Source organism: Talpa occidentalis, unplaced genomic scaffold (genome assembly GCF_014898055.3).
Source record: "Talpa occidentalis isolate TD23 unplaced genomic scaffold, MPIMG_talOcc4v2.1 talOcc4.10, whole genome shotgun sequence".
In the NCBI taxonomy this organism is placed as follows: Eukaryota; Metazoa; Chordata; class Mammalia; order Eulipotyphla; family Talpidae; genus Talpa; species Talpa occidentalis.
In genome coordinates, this window is record NW_023600993.1 from 101,274,330 (window position 1) to 101,294,362 (window position 20,033).

The 20,033-nt window shown below is 49.7% G+C and overlaps 1 protein-coding gene and 1 long non-coding RNA gene across 5 annotated transcripts in view; one reads left to right on the forward strand and one right to left on the reverse strand.

Annotated features, from left to right (window-relative positions):
- Window positions 1-2,362: 2,362 nt before the first annotated feature.
- Window positions 2,363-10,193, reverse strand: LOC119236657 (uncharacterized). 2 transcript variants are annotated; one of them, XR_005123130.2, is made up of 3 exons: window positions 10,113-10,193; window positions 3,297-3,368; window positions 2,363-2,624 (listed from the first exon to the last, which is right to left on the reverse strand). It is a non-coding gene; the product is annotated as an uncharacterized LOC119236657 (long non-coding RNA). The 2 variants fall into 2 exon arrangements; XR_005123131.1 differs by lacking the exon at window positions 2,363-2,624 and adding an exon at window positions 2,865-2,991.
- The window catches only part of TSHZ2 (teashirt zinc finger homeobox 2), a 393,186-nt gene continuing 382,079 nt past the window's right edge, over window positions 8,927-20,033 (forward strand). For all 3 annotated transcript variants that reach the window (XM_054698322.1, XM_054698320.1, XM_054698316.1), the window contains exon 1: window positions 8,927-9,055. In XM_054698322.1, coding sequence (XP_054554297.1) covers window positions 9,016-9,055 — 40 coding nt within the window. In that variant the 5' untranslated portion in view covers window positions 8,927-9,015. The remainder of the gene's footprint in view (window positions 9,056-20,033) is intronic.

The window sequence follows — 20,033 nt, forward strand, 5'->3', positions numbered from 1 at the left end:
CTCAGATGACTCCAGACCTTTTCCAGGGGAGAAAAATCACCCCTGTTGGAACCCGAGCTGGTCAAAGTGTGTCTGCAGACTGGAAACATCCCTGCAGGAGCTCGTTAGAGACACACATCTGCAAACCTCAGCCCAGACTCCCCAGACTCACTGAGCTAGGATCTCTAACAATGGGTGCAGGAATCTGTTTCAACTCTCCAGGAGAAGATATATAGGCTAACATTTAAGAATCAAGAATCGTGAGACCTCAAGCTCTGAATAAGAGAAAAGTAACAGTAACTGGGCAAGCTGTGGCCGCAGCAGGAGAGGGACAGTGCCTGAGCACTGAGTGAGCCAGCCCAGGAGGCCCAGCCAGGTTCCCCCACAGGCCGTCCCCATAACCTGCGGTGAGGTAGCAACCCCTGTGCCTCAGCTTCCTCATATGTGAACCCGGGACAACCCAGGCACTTCACCTCCTCGAAACGTTTCAAGGATTTACAAGTTCATAATTTCCAGTGCTTGGGACAGCGTTGGGTGCCGAGTGCTTCATAAATGTTCACTACTATTATTATCATTACTATAATTTGCCTGACTTTACCTAGATTTTTTTTTTGTTTTTAGTTTCCTAAGAGTCGGCAGGTGCTTTATTTCCTGCCTCCTCCGCAGCTACCAGTCCAGTGCCTGCCGGGACAGGCGCTTAATGGAACATTAGTGGGGGGACAGGAGACACCTACTGAGAGTGCAGTGCTGGGAGGGGGGCCATTGCACCATCACAAATGGCTGGGATTTGTGCTCGGTTGCCTTTGTACTTTCTGCATGAGAATCCAAGCTTCCCTGATTGGTTTCTGTAAATTGGCACCCTTGCAAATGAGCTGATGTTAGTTTGGTCTCTCTGCATGGGTCAGGTTGGACCTCAGATTTAGCTGAAAGCTCTTTACAAACAATAGTCCAGTCACCGATGCTTATAAGATAATGAAAAAGCTGAAAACCAGAGAGTATTTTCTATGTGTTAGGTGAGGTACTGCATATTTTATAGCAGTTCATACTATCCTCTCTAATCCCTAATGGAATCAGTGATATAAATGTCCCCATCTTGCATAAAGAGAAACTGAGGCTACGAGAGAGGCCAGATCACCTGCTCATGGTCATAGTCTAAGGTGGTGAAGGTATTTTTTCAATGCAGGTCTGTCAGATTCCAAACCTCCATGGACCTTTCTTGCCTGGTGGTCTCCTGGTCTACCCAGAGTGGTCTTATATCCTAGGTTTTCTAGAACAATTCTCAGATTTGAGTCTGATCACATACATGTCTTTCCTTTTAAAGCTCAATGTGTGGTAATACTGAGAATTCTGCTTTATATCCCTACTAAAGATACAACAGGGAAGAAGAGAGAGATCCTTGTCCCCAGGTGAGCACACTTGTGCAGAGAAAGGACACAGGCAAAATCAGAGACTGAAAAGGACTTAATAAGCAAGTGCTAATACATTATTATAAACAACACGGCTAGATAAGACAGAGCACCTGAAAGAGGATGGTGCTAAGAATTTGCCTCTGTTGGCTGCATTGCCTGGATAGTCACTGAAGTTCTGCTGGGCGCCTGGCACTATGAGAAGTGGATACTTTGCAATGACAAGACAGTTTTGGTTTTGGGCCTCATGAAACTCACATTTGGGGGCAATTCCAATCTAGCAGACCTTGCCTGGTGCCCTGCCCATTTCTTCACACCCCAATTTAAGGGCCCACGCTATGGCTCTTTGCCTGGAGGAAAGGACAGGAGTGGCCTGGGGCCGTGACTGGCAGGAGTCAGTGGGTACATACCACAGCTCTTTTCCAGAAGGAGGGAGATCTTGGAAGCACATGATTTACATCGACCTCCAGTGTTGCCAACAGAGTTAAGCTCCGTTTGCCCATAGTAAAGGCCTAGTTAATAATAAAGACCTAGTTAATAATACACATTATTAACTTTATTAACTTTTCCACTTCCCTACCAGAATTTTCTAGGATCACACCCCAAATAAACCACAGACTCTCAAATCTTTATCTTGGATTCTGCTTCTTGAGAAATCAAAAGCAAGACACACATAGCTTTCTTTCTAGAAAGAGTTCACAACAATTCTGGACTATTGGACTATTTTAAGCCTATGGGTGTCTTGGTCTGATTGGCCTTCCCAGCTTTGGTTAAGGAGGAAAGACAAGCTGCATTGATAAGCAAAAACATCATCCAGGACATGTCACGTTGACATAATCCTAGCAAGCAATGGTGGAATCTCATGAAATTTTAAGGACAATAGGATGTTAATGCTTAATCATAATAGGTAAGACATGTTCCAGATAAGACAGAAAGGTATTCTCAGAGCAAATGATATCATTCTTTATTTGCTTCTGAAAGTCGAGGGGCTCCTGTGGGCACACAGTTTTAATGAGTCCAGGGAGGAGAGTTTGATGCACAGTTGAGGTGGCATAAAATATACCTGAGCCCAGAACTTAAAGGCTGCTCATCACCTGGTTTCGAGGCTGTTCCAGGGTCCTTACAGTCACTTAATGTCTTTCTGCGGTTAATGAAGCTGAGCAATGGATTACTAGGCTGGCGAATTGGTCTGGATTCTTCTTCAGCAGCAAAACACTATCACCAACTGCAAGTAGCCAACTCCATGGGAGAAATGTGATAACATGTTAAACAGAACAGCTCTGGTAGCCCCAACCTGCCCGCCAGCAATCATCCCCTTTAAAATATACATAATGCTTAATTGCTGTTGCAAAATTCGACACCTAGCCAAATCAAATAGATTGAAAATGGAGAACTCTACAACTGGTGGAGGATTTATTCTTAGCAACAAGCTTGCCAGGGGCCGAGCATCCCCTAAACTTTATTGTTACCCACCTTAACTGCTTTCAGAGAGCAAATTTCAACCAAGTAGAACAAGACATAGAGTCTTCTGTATTGGTTGAGCAAACCCATTCGATGGACTTGGTGTTTTCAGGATATAAATCAATGTGTTTGCATTTATCAAGAGCTAAAAGAATAAAATTCAAACTCAGTGTTGGAACCCACGGCAGACCCACGGTCCAGACCCCCTCTCTTTGGCTGGCTCTTTAAACCTGGGTTCCGACAGCTGCAGCCTTTGTGTCCTGGAGCCACAGAAGTTTCTTCCAAGCCCTGAGGTCAGGGCTTGGCCCTTGGTTGACTGCTGGGTGTCTCCCAGATCTCAGTTAAGATGTCACCTCCTCAGAGAGGCTTTCCTTGACCCTCATCCTAAAGTCAGCCCTGCCCCCAACCCCCTCATTCCCTTCCCAACACCCCTCCCCATTTTCTTCCTACCATGCTCCACAATCTATCTGTGATTTCCTCTTGTTTGATTCCCCCACCAACATGAAGCTGCACCAGGTATCCCTGGAGAAGAGAAAATAATCAGAGATTGCTTTCTGAAAGTTTATAAAAAATATAGTTACTGGGACGGGAGATATCACGAATGAGTTAAATGCCATAAGAGGAAGGCAATGAATTATATCCTCAAGGGCAAAATCGTATGGTACACTGGCTCTCAAACTTGGCTGCATATTGGAATCATCTGGGGGCTTTAAAAAGTATTGCTGGCTGGATCCCACCCCCGCAGACCGAGGTAATGAGTCTGGGTAAGACCCGGGCATTGGGAGTTTTTAAATCACCCCAGTTGATTATGAAATGCAGCAAAATTTGAGAAAACTGCTCTTTTAAATGGAAGCATTATGTATATGCACAGAATTGCACAAACAATAAGCATGCAGCCGAATTAATTTTCACAAACTGAATACACCGGAGTTACCAGCACCCAGTTAGGAACCACAAACCCCAGAAGTCTCCCACTTTCAAGGTAACCGGTGTCCTCCTAGTCGAGCATAGATTAGTTCCGCCTGCCCTAAATGCCTGTATTTGGGATCACACTCTACATTCAGTCTTTTGTTTTGAGGAGACATTTGAATCATGTGGGATCCCTCCAGGAAGACTTCCTGAAAGAGGCAGTATTTAAGAAGAGGGTCTGAGGAGGCAATAGACCAGAGAGAGGAATGGTCGGCTGCTGGGGCAGGGAGCCCAGCTCCACGGAAAGAGGCACGTGGGCTGAATAGCTGTGTCCCCATAGTTCCTGGAAGTCTTTTGGTGGGTCTAAGAGATGTTGGAAACCATCCTTCCTTACAAGCATGCTCAGCTTGGTGTTCAGTCATTCCACAGGTTCTTTTTGCGTGCTGACATAGCGCTGTCACAGAGTTGATAGAACTTACATGTTAATAGGGGAGACAGTCAACAGGCAAATACATGAAGAAGATATTTACATGGTGCGCTAGGAGGCTCCCCAAGCACTGAACCCAAGAATAGACTCCGGAGCTACTCCTGGCAAGTGATGAACTCTACGAACTTGATTCACTTGTACATCAACTTTCGCCCCAGGAGGGCTGCCATGCCTGGCACCTTATCAGAATCTCCTGGGAGCTTTTTAAATCTCAGATATTCTGACCTGCCCTGGGATCTAACACCAGTACGGCCTGTGCTTGTTTATCTGTAGGATAAAAAAAAAGAGAGAAAGGGAGAGAGGGAGGAAACCCTCCAATGATTGTGCCACTGAGCCCGGCGGAAATCAGTACGTAAGGGCTCAGGAAGAAAAGGCTGAGTCATTGCGAACTTCTCATGGCTTTAGGCATCCCAGAATCTGAATATGGCATCCAAGGGGTCCAGATTTCCTGGGGTCCTCCCATAGTGTTATTCTAAGGCAAGAGCACTTGGATGGAGTCTCCCAAAATTTCAGCCTGTGGCTTAGCAAAGTATTTGCAAATTCTAGTACGCCTCCACCCCGTTCCTCACCTGTGACCATCTCCACATCCCACCTGAACAGTTGTTTACTCTCATTGTTCCTCGAATATTTATTTTAAAAACACAAGGAGAGGTATCCAAGCTTTAGATGGCTACCCTAAGTGGGGAGCATCGCCTTTTATCACGGAAACAGTCGGTCACCTCACTGTGCATCTGATGAAAATAAACTGCTTTCTAAAAGTCTAGCTAGGTACCCCGGCCTCCCTCAAACTCTGTGCCTCAGATCTGTGGTCCCTTAGAAGAAACCGGAAGTTTGCTAGCGCTTGGCGTGCAAGACAAGGGAGCCTCAAACTGAGACTTGGGCAGATTGAAAGCAACCTGACCTTTCCACCCTTCAATTCAGTTTTTCAGTGTCATGTCTACACCACTGAGCACATCTGGGGACCATCATGTGGTGTCTCCCTCTGGGGTCACCAAAACGGCCCTTGCTGGTAACCAAGCCAAGCACCTACAATGATAGCAGCAGAACAATACAAATGAATGACAAAATGCTCTGGAAGTGTGGCCAAGAACACGTTGGTAAAAGTACAGGCAGAACCCCCCCCTTTCAGTGATAAGTCGCCCTCCTCCAATATAGAACCAGCTCTTCAGCAAGAGAAGGGAGTAGAGCAAGGGAAGAAAATTTGAAAAATCCTGGAAAGATTCTGGGAGGAATTTTGTAGCCCAGACCTAGCAGCTCCTGCTGACGACCCTGGTTCTCTCTCCAACGTGGCTCCAGCTCTGAGTTCCCTGCTTACTAAGTCACCAGGACCTTCGATGTCCCTTTAGCAGAAGCTTCCTGAAGGTGGGTATCTCCTATATGTCCCAGCATCTCCTGTGTTGGGGTGATGCTAACTGACCCGGGGGATGCGTGTTCAATGGGTGATTCATGCTAACCCCAGATCAGCTTCTACAGAACGAGGAGGCTCCATGGAGGACTTACTGGGGTCCTCTTCTTTCTGTCCAAGTCTTCGGTCTGTCCCTCCTGGTCCTATAACTGCTATGCTTTCTTATCTATGGGGCTGTGGGCTTTTACTCATAAGCTATGGTCCCTACCACGATGCGCCCTAGAGGTGAACTGGGCAGTTAGAATTCACCAGAATGGATACTGTCTTGCTGAGTTTGCCAGCAATAGGTAGGGTTTTCTCTGCCTCAGTTGCCTAAGGACTAGGCTGGGCCTGGGTGAGGCTGCTTGGGTGATTTGGGGAAGGTTAGTTAGCAACTTGCTCTGCTCCACATTCGTGAGAAGGACAATAGAGCGTTTGCCTCCCATGCGGGGCGGTTGGAAATGATTAAACAGCACTTTGCAACCCTGACAATAACATGTTGTGACTGACAAGGAGAGTGGGGAAAGTCAAGTCCAAGTGAATGGCTAAGAAAAATATTTGTGAAAAGAGTCACCCTGGGGAATTCCCCAGGTGTGAGGGCAGCGGAGGCAGGTGGGGCCTGCAGGTGGGAGGCCTGGGAGAGCCCTGGGATGAAGCCTCAACTGCACTGGGTGGGTACCTGAGGGACAGTGAGGAGGGGGCCCCCAGTGACCCCTCGGGCTCCTCAGTGACATTAATATCTAAACCTGAGTGGCTTAATAGTTAGCAATCTTAGGCGCGTCTGATTCCAACCTACACCGAAGAAGAAGAAAAGCCTCTTTAGGAGAAGTTCTCAAACTGCAGTAGGCAGGGGCTGCATTGTGGGGCCGGGATGGCTTGCTCAACATGCAGTTTCCCACGTACTCATCTCGAAGTTTCTGAGCTGGGAGGTCTCGGCAGTGGTCCTCAACCAGGGGTGATTTCGCCCCCACCCCCAGGGGACACAGAACAATGGAGGCCATTTGGTGGACAGGAATGGGGTGGAGGGTTTTACGTGGGTAGAGGTCAGAGAGGCGAGTCCACATCCTACACTGCACAGAACAGCAACGGATTATGGTCCCAAATGTCCATCGTGCTGGGCTTGGGCGTCCTCCAGGGGAAGGCCCAGGACGTACAAGGTCACGGGGCCTGGCGGGACTTGATGCGAGAAGCGGAAGCGCTGACCTGGGCCTGGTGTGTCTCAGGGCCCCCGGCCCCGGCTCCCTTTTTGCGCAACTCCTGGTCCACACTTAGGGCCAGCTTTGACCTGACACTGCCCAGGAAGCCCTGCCTGTCACCGTCCTCCCTTCCTGCTCTCCAGACTCTGCCCCTCCTACGTGCTCTCCTGGCCCAGCAGCGCCGTTGGCCTCCCTGGTGGGCTGTGGTCTCCCTGCATGGAAACAAGCCTTCCTTGAGGGCAGGGCCCAGGCCCCCCACCAGTCCTCAGGACCTCCAAAGGGCCTGTCCTGAGCGGGGCTCAGCCATCCCTCATTGGCTTGAGGGACTCTGGGCTTGAGGGGCTCCCACAGTGAACCTGGAGCGACCCCTTTCCGCCACCTTCACAGAACCTCGCTTGAACATTTTCGTGGAGTTTTTCCCTCGGAAATGATCTCGTTTGTTTGTCGCCTACTTTTCATTCACTGCACCGATATTTTATTGGGCACCTACTACATGGCTCGTCCTCTGCCGTCCCTGGCGATGCCACGGAGAACAAGAGGCAAAACCCCTCCTCCCATCATATTCTGGACGGGGAACTTGGATGATAAACAGAAACCTGCTTATCATAGGTGTGACACTGATAAGCTCAGTGGAGACGGGAGTGCATGCGTGTGCATGCGTGTGTGTGTGCGTGCATGTGCATATGTGAAATCTTAAACAAGGCAAACCTTCGGGAAAAGGTGACATGTAGGCAAACATTGGATATTAGACGTCTGGGGGCGTGGGGGCAACTTGCCTGCTCCCCCATGAGAATAAAAACACCAAGCGGGCCTGCATCTTCCTTGGCGCTCCAGCTGCAGGGTGGCAGCAGCCCAGGCACATACTAGGTGCTTCCTAAGCATCACCCCAACAAGACAAAAGGGAGACTCTGTGCTCAAACTCTCCAGAATCAGGCTGCAGCAGCTCCTCTCCATGCCCAACCACCATCAGCCAAGGGGTGGTGGCTGGAGGCGATTAAACTTAGGGTGGGAGCCGGGAGGGCACCTCGGTGGCCCCATTAGAGGGGTGGGCCTGGCTCAGGCCTCTCCCCTTCCTGCCCCAAATCAAACCTAAGTTCTCACCCCACCCCCAAGACACCCGCACCCCATATCACCGAAGCGGGGTCAGCAGCCGGGCCTGCCTCTCCGGGCCCCGCCGCAGAGTTGGCCCATCGCTCCCCGGCCCTGCGCCCCGCGCCGGCCCCCACTCTCGGGGCGCCCCCGCCCCCCGCCAGGCCGCGGGACGCTGTCCCTTTAATAGACTCGCGCTGCCGGGCGCTCTGCGGCGGGGAGTAAATTTCTCCCTGTCATCAGGTCGCGGGGAGAGAGGAGGAGGAGGAGTTTGTTAATGTTCAGTTTGCTCAGCGGGATCGATGTTTGCTGGCATCGCCTCGCCCTGCCTTGTGTGTGTGTGTGCGCGTGTGAGTGTGTGTGTGCGAGTGTGTGCATCTGTGGGGGTGTGAGTGCGCGTGAGAGGCAGCGGGGTGCGTGTGTGCGCGTGTGAGTGTGTGTCTGGGTGTGAGTGAGTGCGTGTGTGTGTGTGTGTGAGCGCGCGGATGCCAGGTTTTCTGTCTTGCCCCGACGCGCGCCTGTCCTCTCCATATCACTCACAGACGGGGATCTGACAGCAGCCACAAACCTGCCGTGAGTGATCCCGCGCCCCCTGCTCGGAGCCGCCATCGAGCCCCGCCGGGAGCAGGAGGAGGGACCCGCCGCGCCGGCCGCCACCTGCCCGGGCCCCGCGAGCGCGCGCGGAGCGTGTGCGCCCCTCGCCCGCCGCGCGCCCGGGCTTGGATGTTTAATAAAGAAATCAAGTGTCTCCACAGTCACCAAAAAAAAAAAAAAAAAACCAAAAAAAATTCCAAAAAGCAAAAACAAAAAGGGAGAGAGCGAGGAAAAAACATCCAAAACAAACAAACAAACAGGCGAGGCAGGACCGAGCTCCGCGGCCCGCGCGCCCGCGCCGCCCGCCCGCCCGCGCCCGCCGCCCCGCCGGGGGGCTCCGGCCCGCGGTGCAGGAGTTGCGGGGGGATCGCCGGGGGCACCGAGGCCGAGAGACGCCCCCGGAGCCGCCGGGCAGGAGGCGGACGACACCCGCGCAGGCGAGAGAGACCGCGGGCCGCGCGCGCGGCTCGGGGCTGGGGCGCCCGAAGTGGGACTGGAGCGGAGTAGAGGATGCCAAGGAGGAAACAGCAGGCACCCCGGCGGGCGGCAGGTAAGAGACACGCGCGCCCCGCGGCCGCCCGGCCCGGGGGCCGGGGGCGCCGAGCCCCGCGCGCGCGCCCTCCCGGCGCCCGGGCCCCCAGGACGCCACCCCCCGAGCTCCGGGGAAGTTGGCTCGGGTGCCCCGCTCTGCCCCGGGAGTAACCCCATCCCCGCCCGCGGCCGCCACCTCCCAGATCCATCCCTTTCCAGGCTCAGGTTGGGGGGGTGGGGGAAGTTATCCCACCGAGCCTTCCCTCCTTAAACTTTTTTCCTCCACCCTCTACCCCACCCCTAACTTTCTCCCAGACGATTTCTCGCCTCTCAGGCCAAAGTTGGTTGAGGATTTGGGGTGCTCGCCGGGGAAGACAGCCCAGCCACCCCCGCATCCCTGCGCGTGGCGAGGGCCGGTGGCTGCCGGCTCCGGGGACAGCGGCTCCCCTCGCCGGCTTTGGGGGCGCGGGGTGGGAGGCTCGCCCCAGCCCAGGCGGGGGACCGGCTGGGGGGCAAGAATTAGGAGTGGATCGCCACGGTGGGAGAAGCCACCCTAGGAAACCCATAGAGCTTTGAATATGTTTTCTGAAAGGATCCACTTTGGGAAATCAGATCAACTCTCTTTTTTAAAAAATAAATAAAATAAATAAAGGCTGGGGGAAAAAAAAATGCCCCCAGAACATGGAAACAGCTCTGCATTTCCTTTGCCCAGAGCAAGTTGCAAACTTTGTAAATTGATTTGTATGATAGGAACTAGCCCACCTGAATACTTACCCCCCAACTCCCCAACCCCCCCCCCAAAAAAAAAGAGAGGAACAGGTTAATGGATCAGTACAATAGACCTTCTAGAGGATTTTTTTTTTCTTTTGGGTTGCTTAATTGCTTTTTTAATAGTATGCTGGGGTTTTGTTTCTCGGAAGTGTAATATGAAAGTTCATTTTTCTCCTGCCAGACCCACCCACTGAAAAATCAGCTTTCCACTTGATTGCTAGTTTTGATTTGACATTTGATTGATCACCTGTCATCTCACTGCATTTGATCTATTCATTCTTGATATATATCAATAAATCACTCACCATGGTAACTCAGAGTGCCGGTGACGCAAGCCTTGCCCTCTAGATTCAGAGCCAGACATGCACAATTATTATCTTGTTTGCCTTTTAATGTGGGCGTTTTTATTTCTTTGTGTCCTTTGGTTGAATCAGGGCTTTATCGAAAAGCTGAAGTTTGGGGTGTGTGTGTGTATGTGTGTGTGTGTGTGTGTGTGTGTGTGTGTGTGTGTTTTCCTTTTCCCTCTCTGTCTTCACCCTGTGGCTTTCACGATCTGCACCAGTTAAGGCTGGTCTTTTGCAGACTTACCACTCTGCTCCCTTCTGTTCCAACGGGAGCGAAACATGAGGGAGAAGTTCGGGGGAACACTTTCCTCAACTTTGCAGAGCCACCCTTAGAACAAATCCGAAGTTAGTTCCCAATCTGGCAACATGGGTATTTGTGTCTGAACACGCTGGATCACCAGGCTCATCCTTCATTGTGGCCTCGTTCCAGCCGGAACGCAGTACATGGGCTTTGAAATATCCACAGTTTTCTTCCCCCAGAATGCAGAATCGCCTCGGTCACCGAGTGTAGACCGGTTCGGTTCACACTGCACGCGGAAATATCACTTAAAAGCTTTGATGTGTGCATTTTCCAATTGTTTCCCTAAGAGGAAAATAATTAAAATCTATTTAGGCCCATGTATATTTAGAACTTGCCTCGGCTGGGAGGTGTTCTTTTTCATCTCGAGGTACCTCTGGAAAACAATTCCTCCCGCCTACCCTGTCCCTTTCTACATTTAACTCATTTTTTTTTTTTTGAAACTTAGCTTGCCTTGCAATCTGACAGTGTTGGGGGTGAGCCCTGGCCTTCCAGGCTCAGGAAAAGTAAGCCCTGCTCCCACTGGTTCTGGCAGCAGAAGTTTTAGTGTAGCTAGATTATTACAGATAACGTTCTTATCGTTGTCCCGAAAGAGCACCCTGGGCAAGAGTCCAGCGAGAAGTGGTACTACCCTGAAAATTATTCTTTTTTTTTTTCCCCCCTTGTTGTTCCGGTAAAGGCCATCAACAACTAGCAGTTATTTAAATTACCAGGATGACTGGACATGTCTCCTGGAGTAAGCTCATTACAAAAAGTGCATTGCTCAGAATCGCTCTACTTTGATTATAATTATCCTCCGGTCGATGAGGAGCCAGGTGTACATACTATCGTGCTGTATCACATTATTTAAATTAGATCCTTTGCCTTTCGCTGGGCTCTATGGGTGCTGGCTCCATTATTTACTGTAGTGTGTGTGTGTGTGTGTGTGTGTGTGTGTGTGTGTGTGTGTGAAAGTTGGGCTGTACTTTCAGTTTTCTAGCCTGTGAGAATCCTAGTGTTTTTACATGTTTGTTTTCATGGCTTCTTATTTTCACTGGAAGATGTGAAAAATCCTTCTCAAAGTGAAAGGGGATGATTCATCTCATGCACACGAGGTCCCTCTCACAGTATTTGCTCAGATATTAATACAACAGATATCTTTGCAGGCCAAGCTTCTTTGCTCTGAGGTCGCAGAGCCAGGCTCTGTCTGCTGAGATGATTATTTACAAGGAAAGTTAGCCACTCTGATTCCACAGTTAATACCCAGGGCAAGGGAGAAGGTGGGATGGGAGACCATAGCCTCCTAACTTTTATCACTGCTTAAAATTAAGCATTGCACAACTGTAAGTAATTACTCCCATGGATTGATGTTGAAAGCTTGATTTCGAGCTTGATTAATGAATAATGTAAGATAGAAAAGGCCCGTGAGTGAATCAGAGCTGAGAGTCTTTCCCAAGAACTGTTTGAGGCAATTTGATTCCTTTGCATTATTAGTTTTAAGTTCCATGTTTCAAGGAATCAATTACAGAACTTTCTAATAAAGCAGGTATCCAGATAGAAGGAACAAGACGATAGCATCACTGAGGGAGCGTTGCAATCTTTATTTGTCATATTCCTCCCCCCTTGAAAGGAAGGGCTGTGAGGTAAGCAGTTCTCTTTAAGGAAACAGCCAAGTCAGAACATTTCCCTCCCAAATGTCATTCTTCCTGCCTTCTGAAGCTATGCTGTTTTACCATACTATTACTTCAGGCAAGAAAAAAGTTGAGGAAGCAGCCTCCCGCCCCCTCCCTCAGGGGTGGTGTGTGTGTGAGTGTGAGCTTGCCTCCTTGCTTGTCTATTTCACTCCCCCCTAAAACGCATGCACTTTTCCCCGAGAATCTTGCAGGATTCTGTACCAGCATTTTCTCCCTCTCCCTTTAGGGAAGAAAAGATGGCAGAGAGGTAAAATAAAGGAGTAGAGTGTTGCGATTGGTCTGTGTCTTGCAGGATGCAGAGTGGTTAAAAATGTAAAATTGTAGGCTTACTTTCCGTAAGCCCAGGCAACCTCAGAGCTCACGCACACGTCATACGTATTTTCCTTCAGCATCCTGAACTATTGTTTTAATATAATGCCAGCCAATTGTAAGAGAATGCAGAGCTGCTGGGATGACATACATGGGACTGTCTGTTCCGTGTGTAAGGGACAGGCTTCTACCCCTGCCCGCCACGAGATGACTCTTAGAAGAGGTCTGATATCCAGATCCGGAGAAAGTCTCGCAGGGAGAACAGCTCCTTCAATTTATTTTGTTTATTTAATATGGAGATGAATAATGCAGATTTTGTTTTCATGAATGTCCTTGTGTGGCAGTAAACATTAGACTATTAGCAATCATTACTTAAAAGTTGCAATTTGCACCTTAATAGCACAGGTTATTTACATGGAAGCGTAGTCAGCAGGGACAATTCTGATAGCGCAGTGAGTGGGGATGACCTGTGAGGGCTGTTCAGTCTGGAGGTGGCAGAGACAGGAGAAGGGGAAGCTCAGTCATCTCCACCCAGTCAGCAGTGGAGAGGGGGTGGGCCGCTCAGGGGGAAGTTTACCTTTCATTTACTGGCCAGTGGGACTGGATTCAGTAGAACAGGGACTGGGTAGAGTGGGGAGCCTGGCACTCTCACTTTATTCAAACAGACTTCAGAAAGAGAAGTTCACGTCTTGAACCTTTGAATCCCACACGCTGTGGACCCCTTCACTTACCCAAACCGTGTGATTTTAACAGATGAACAGAGAAAATAAACACACACACACACACACACACACACACACACACGTAACCCAAAGGGACTCAGCAACATACACTGCTGTGGCTGCTCTTGTTAATTAAGGCGGACTCCTGAAAAAGGAAGGACAGACACCCTGAAATACATCGTCTGCACAGCGTTCTGGAGGGAAATTGATCGCTTAAGTGGTCCTCCTGCACTGCCCTTCTTTCCAGATTCCCTTCTTCCACCTCTCACCTCACCCTGAAAGATCCAGATTGAATGGGACATCTCAAAAGCCCATTTGTTTTAGGCATTTATTGATTTCATTTTTAATCTGCCATATCAGGACACAATACATTAACCCTAATCAGCAGATTGCAAGTGACAAGGAGCTGTGGTGAGAGCTCGGTAGGGGAGAGGGTGCTCCAAGAAACTTCTGGACAATGGAAATTTTCTGGAGACTTGGGGAAGCCTTTTTTTGGCGGGGGTGGGGGGGGGTGGGGGGGTGCCTCCTTCCAAATTACTATGCGTGTATTTTTCTGCTGCCTTCTATTTTCCTGCTATGTGTTTCTCGGCAGTCACCTCAGTTCTGTTGCTACTGTTTGGGAAATCTCCCTCCCCAATAAATACCTCCTAGGCATCTTTAGCATCTGTCCCTGGCAGCATCTTGGCCTTTGTCACTTTCTGCAAGAGAGGCTTATGCTTTCATTTCATCCCAGCTGATTTCTCTTTCATTTGACGGAATTTCTCCAACTGGATAATACCTGGGTTGATCTATTTATCTTCCCAGTGGCTTGGGAATTGGACTCTCAACGGAGCAGGCTTTAAAGGGGACACTGGGCCTGGCATTATTTAAGGCCATTGCAATGGTGCGTTTCTGCTTACCACTGCGGCTGAGTTTAGGAAAATCAGCCAGGAAGAAAACCTAGACCCGGTTCATGTGTGCGCCGGGTCTGTAATTAGCTGACACGAGGTGCATGCCCACGGTCCAGCTTCCCTGCCATCTCTGGAGAATTTGCACCATCAATTGTACTTAGGTGTGGCATGGTCTGGGAGGACTCAGCCACTATTTCCAAGGCGATGCCTGCCTCCACCCAAGTCCCCTTCATCAAATGCAGAATTGCCTAACAAATCCTATATTAAGACCAGGCAGACACAGAGTATCATTTTCGTTTGATGCAAAGTCAGTTGGAAATACATTAAACTAACAGTTAGAGAATGTCTTGCATGGCTTCCCTGAAGCAGTGCTTTTCATTACATATTTAATTACAATCAAATTGAGCGACTTTTATAAAAAAAAGAAAGTCACCGTGGTATTAAAAGAAGCTTGGCACACAAATAATTTTATTGCTTTGCAAGTTGAGAACGCCGTGGTAGGGTTATTCGTTGGTAGAGATTTATTTTCATTTTCTAATGTTGTGATAAATACAGAATGTCTTTTCCTGTAGTCTGCATCAGGGAAATCTCATGCTTACATCTTCACAGAGCCTGCTCACCCTGGAAGGGAATTTTATATCCATTCCTCAGTCGTCTGTGACAATGTGTGCTTTTTTATTATTTTAAATTTTGTAAGTTACGGCTAAAGTTAGACATTTTCAAGTTCCTTAAGGTGACCTTTGACAGGCAGCTCTTCGATTATGAATGAGCTAAGTCATTCTGGCCACCGAAGAAATAACCTCATCTCGGGGCTTGGTTTGATTACCTGGGTATTGCAGTAAGAAAAGACACGCTGGATTTACAGACCTCTATGGGTTTTCACTGCGTTTACAATTTCTTTTATTTTTTTCCTACTAGTGACCTCTCAGTTGAAAGATGCACTCGCTGGGTCTTTTAAGAAATGATCATAAAAATGAGGGACTAAAGCTCACACATCCACTTCCGGGCTGTCTGCAAACACACAGGGATGCGCCCGCCCAGGCCCATCCGCCGTTTCATGTCTGACTCGGTGTTTCCTCTGGGTTTGGGGTCTTTCACCTCCAGCAGTGTGGCCCTGCTGTGTGGTTCCTTGTGACGGGAGCCCCCCATGAGGGCGTGGGGCCGGGGTCCTTCCCTTCTACCCACACAGATGCTCAGACATCTGAGCTACAAGGGGGAATTGTTGTTGATGTATTTATTTCCAAAGCCAACTCCAGGGGTGAAATCATTCCACAATTCAAAGGGATCGGAAAGTCATTCAAATAGCCATGTGCAATTTCTAATTGTTGCCTCGCTCCATCCTCTGCCTTCCCTCTAAGGCCAAGGATATCCTCTGGGCATCCTCAAATATTTGAGGATGCCAAAGCAAGGCCTAAAATTGTATAAAATTTTAGAAATTAAAATTCAGGAGGCACTGCTCGGTAATCCCATTACTAACATATCAGTATTATTTAGCTATGCTTAACAACAGGGAGAGGTACAAAGCGAAAGTCTTAGAGATAATGAGCTTAGAGAAATGACAGAGAAACAAAAATACCTGGATCATATTTGAAAACATTTGTCTTGAATTGTGCTCATCTAAATGAGCGCTCTCTCTCCATCTGTGTTATTTAAAGAACAATTTCAGCGCTGCTTACCTGCCACTGAAATGGGATCTGGGATGTACCGAGTGGCAGGACCCTTAAAATGTACCTCTCTTTTTGAAAAAATAGTTCTAGAAAACCAGCGTGGGCAGGCAGCCTACAAGGAAAACCTCAACACACTCTGTGATGTGGCTGTAGCCAGGTTCGAGATCGAAAACTTTGTTTGGGCGGGATGAGGAGAAAACCGGATTGCCTTTGAGCTACACATCTCTGCTTGGCAGATGAGAAGCAGTGAAGCAGGGAAGATTTTTTAAGGCGCGTTTTAGCTCTTTTGCATCTCCCTCCAAAGACTAATTTAATTGAAAAGCTGGAGTGTCCATTTATGCTGAAGGAAAGACCTCGTGTTTTCGTAGAGCTTAGACACTTAGGTGGGTGAAAAGAAAAAAAAAAAGCCGTTTCCGTTGTGCAAAAATTAAGATCACTGGTCTTAATTAGTTGAGTGCTTTCAGAACCGAATGAATACTCTGAAATCACCCTTGAGCTTTCTTCTTAAAGCTACACCTAAGCCATTTCCATGGAAATTATACAGTTTAGATATCGAGGCGGGCCAGCACAGTTATTGTTTTTAATGAAAATAGTTACGAAGAGTGGAATGAGATAAAAACAGAGTGGGCAGTGCCTTTCTGTTTATAGTGAAACTTCCCTGATGCTGTACTGCGTTGTGAAAAATCCTGGACCTGGGGTGCAAGAAGGGGACCAGGGTCAAGGTTCCCCATGCAAGGAGAATGCTTGTGTCAGCAGAAACCAGCGTGGGAGTATCTTCATCCCTACTGCAAGGGGCTCCTTTAAAGCACTTCGATGGATCAGATCCTTACCTTTCTCTGTGTATTTAAAAACCCCTCTTCTGCCCCAGGGAGACAGGACAGGCTTCTGGGCGCAGAGCATGCCTGGGAGAAGAGTTAAATCTGTTGTGTGCATTCAGTACTGTTTGGTCCAGAAGAAATGCCAAAATGAAAAGCTATTCCTGTGTCTTGTATCAGAGTTGCCTTTGGCTATTTTCCTTTATTAGAAAGTTGGGTCGCTGACTTTGTGCCTGGTCTTGTTTGCTCCCTGGAGACCAGGTCTTGGGCTGTGGGTGGGACTGTGCATCAAGAGGAAGTGCCTCGGGTCCCGGTCACAGCTGTGCCCGCACCGTGATGTGGCCCTGGGTGCGCTCCAGAGAGAAAACTTACTCAGAGGACAAGAATGTGAGTTTGAGAGTCAGGCTTTTCAATCCCGGGGTCTAGTTTTTGGCCAAGTAAACTCAGGCAAGCTGCTCGAATTTCTGCCCCCCACTTTCTAACCTAAGAGATGGGGGTGATCATGCTTCATATGCCCCAGGTTTGAGCAAAGGATTACAGGGGTGTTGTGGGATGAGAAAGTGCACTGGAACTGGCAGGGCCTGTGCTGCTTCTGTCTTTACCCTGAACGGTCAGGCCATGAAAAATGTAACCGGCAGGGAAATGCTCAGCCTCGTCACAAGACTAGCATCCAGCGCTTGGAAGAAATCAGACATGGGGTGCATTTTGATTTTTGAAACTGAGATACAGTAGCTGAGGAGAGTATGTGTTTCTTCTGAGAACAGTTCAGGCTGGGCTGGAGGGAACCCGGGCCCCTGCTCACCTCCCCCCAAAAGCACTGTCTCTTTCCCCTGCAATAGGAATTTACACCCCAGATATACCTGCAGACGTCCTAGTGGTGTCTGCTCCTCTGCGAGTGCTTCTTCTATACCGAGTGCTCTCTGTATGTTACTTCCCTTCATTTAAAATGCAGGGGTGTTTTGTTTGTTATTTTCTGGAGTTCCTACAACATGGCAGGGACTGTTCTGTCCCCTGGGTCCAAAGGACAAATAGGGTGCTATGGTCCCTGGGGAACTCAGCCTCCATTTTGGAGGAAGTTAGAGAACAGAGAAGTAAATTTAAAAAAAATAATTTTTATGTAGGAAAATTAAAATCTATTTCAAAAGCCAGAGGATGAGGCCAGGAGTTGGGCAACTTAAGCGTGAAGGTCAGGGGCCCTGTCAGAGAAGGGGCACCTGAGCTGAGCCTTCACCTTAGAAAGTTCCTGCACATTAGGGGCTAGTGCTGTCCCGGCCCCACTGATGGGGTCTGAGTAGAGCAGCTCACTCAGTTCAGTGGGTCTTACGCTCCCTGTTCCCACGACCCACACGCATAGCCCCGTGTGGTAGTTTATCCAGAGTAACCACACTGATTGCCAAGGAAAGACCCCAGCCCCTCTGGCTCCCCTGCGTCCGCTGTGTGGCTGAGCTGGAGGGGGCATGCCGAGGACTGTGACAGCAGCTGCTGGCACCTGCGGACAGGATCACGGAGCCCCAGTCTCTCTGACACGTGTGTGTGCTCCTGATCACTCACCAGGGCTGACCCTCCATCCTCTGTGTGCCAAGCTCTGCGGGGGTCCCTGGGTACCCTAGTAGGGAGAGCCCCTGCCCTCACACAGCTCGTATTCTTGCGGAGGGGGCCCAGAAGCTAATGAAGAAATGCATAGAACCTCAAGCCTGCCCAGTGAGGGTCCGAGGGGTAAGGAAGGATGGGAAGGCCGCCATTTTGTGCGGCAGGGCCTGGGCATTGTTTCCGGCGGGCTGATCAGGAGGGTTGTCCAGACATGAGCCATGGTGAGGAGCCAGCCAGGCCCAGACTTGGGGTCCAGGCAGATGAGGCATAAGGGCCAGGACCCCAAGGCCTGGATGGATGCTTGAGGACTGTGTAAGGGGCTCCATGGCTGGAGGGGCAACCTCAGCAAAGAGCTGGGTGAGGTAGGCTGGCGGGGGTGGGGGCTGAGGCAGGGATTGGGGGGCAGGCCAGGAGTGGCCTCTCAGCTTGCTGCTCTGTGTGAACAGAGGGTGCCATCAGAGGGAAGAGATACAGATATGACTTGGAGGGCTCTTGGGGGTGCACAGATGCTTCCTTGTATTTCCAAGGTGGCGGCAGACTTGGGCACATTCACCCACCAACCCCAGGGAGGGTGAGGAGGGTGCTCGGAGTGACAGAGGTGAGGGCTAAAGATGTAAACACATGCCCAGCCTTTATTGGGCGACTCACGGGGCTGGGACACCCTCAGCCACACTGTGGGAGGGTGTTGGGAGTCCCAGCCATGTGCTTTGAGGGGAGTTCCTTCCCCTGATCAGCCTCAGTTTCCCCATCTGTCAAGGGGTTCATGAAGATCATCTCACGTTGCCTTGGTGACGGTGAGGTGCATCATGCGGCTGCACCCCTGCCCGGCCCTATGGCACTCGCATCTCCTCGGGAAAGGCTTCCTTCTCTTTCCTGCTGCTATTTTTTTCCTGGAGGATTTCCGGGAGAAATCTAGGCACTTGAATGAGTCCTTGATACTTATTAAGCCCTAAATAAATATTTCCTGGTGAATGAATAAATGAGGCTGTAAATAAATGAATGAATAAACACTTTAATTAGTGCGTTACTTTGTATAGTAATGAATTACTTTCGAGCAGAAGGATGTCTTTACACATCTAAAATTCTTTTTGGGAGACCTCAGCGCTGCACTTTGAATAGGAATATATCCATGTAGGAAATCGCGATGGCAAAAAACCCTGATTTTTGTTGTAAACGTGTGTCTTGTTTAACACGACACCCTCCGCCTTCCATTGGAGCGCAACGATTTACCTTTCTGCAGTCACTATTCTTCACCCATCTTATAGATAGTGCTGGTTGATGATAAGGATTTGTGGACTTCCGGACTGAGCAACACCCCAGGTAGAGCATTGCTGCTGGGCGCAGGGGTTGGGGACCTTCTTTTCTGATCCCTGAGGCCGGCCTCTCCCTGTGGGCTCCCCCGGATGCTGGGATCCTAGGCCAGCAGACTCCAGATGCTCCTAGTCCCCCAGGGCTCCTGAGCACCCCCTCCCCCACCCTCAGGCCTGTGCTCTCCCCTCAGGCCCAAGGCAGCCAAGTAAGGGTTGTTAAGCTCACAGGAGAAGGCCAGGCTGTTTCCTGGTAACGCCTTCTTCATGTTTTAATTGTCACCTTCAGATCAGTGGGTGGGAGAAAGCAGAAGGAACACTGTCTGGTGCTGGGGCAGGCTCCTCTTAGGACACAGTTTGGGAATGGTGGAAGCACTGGGCATGTTCACTGCCTGCCTTTGCAGTTGATTGAACTAATATTATCGAAGGCCGGCTGTGTGCCAGGTCCTGGGAAGCTGCTGGAACCGGAGCCTCGGGTCCTGGTCCCAGGAGGCCTGACTTCCTGACGCTTGTTTAGTGTGGCAGGTCACACACCAGCCAGCAGATGCAGTGTCCCCTCCTGGCAAGGAGGTGGCCTGCGTGCGGGAGCAGATGCCAGGAGGGCCAGGGGT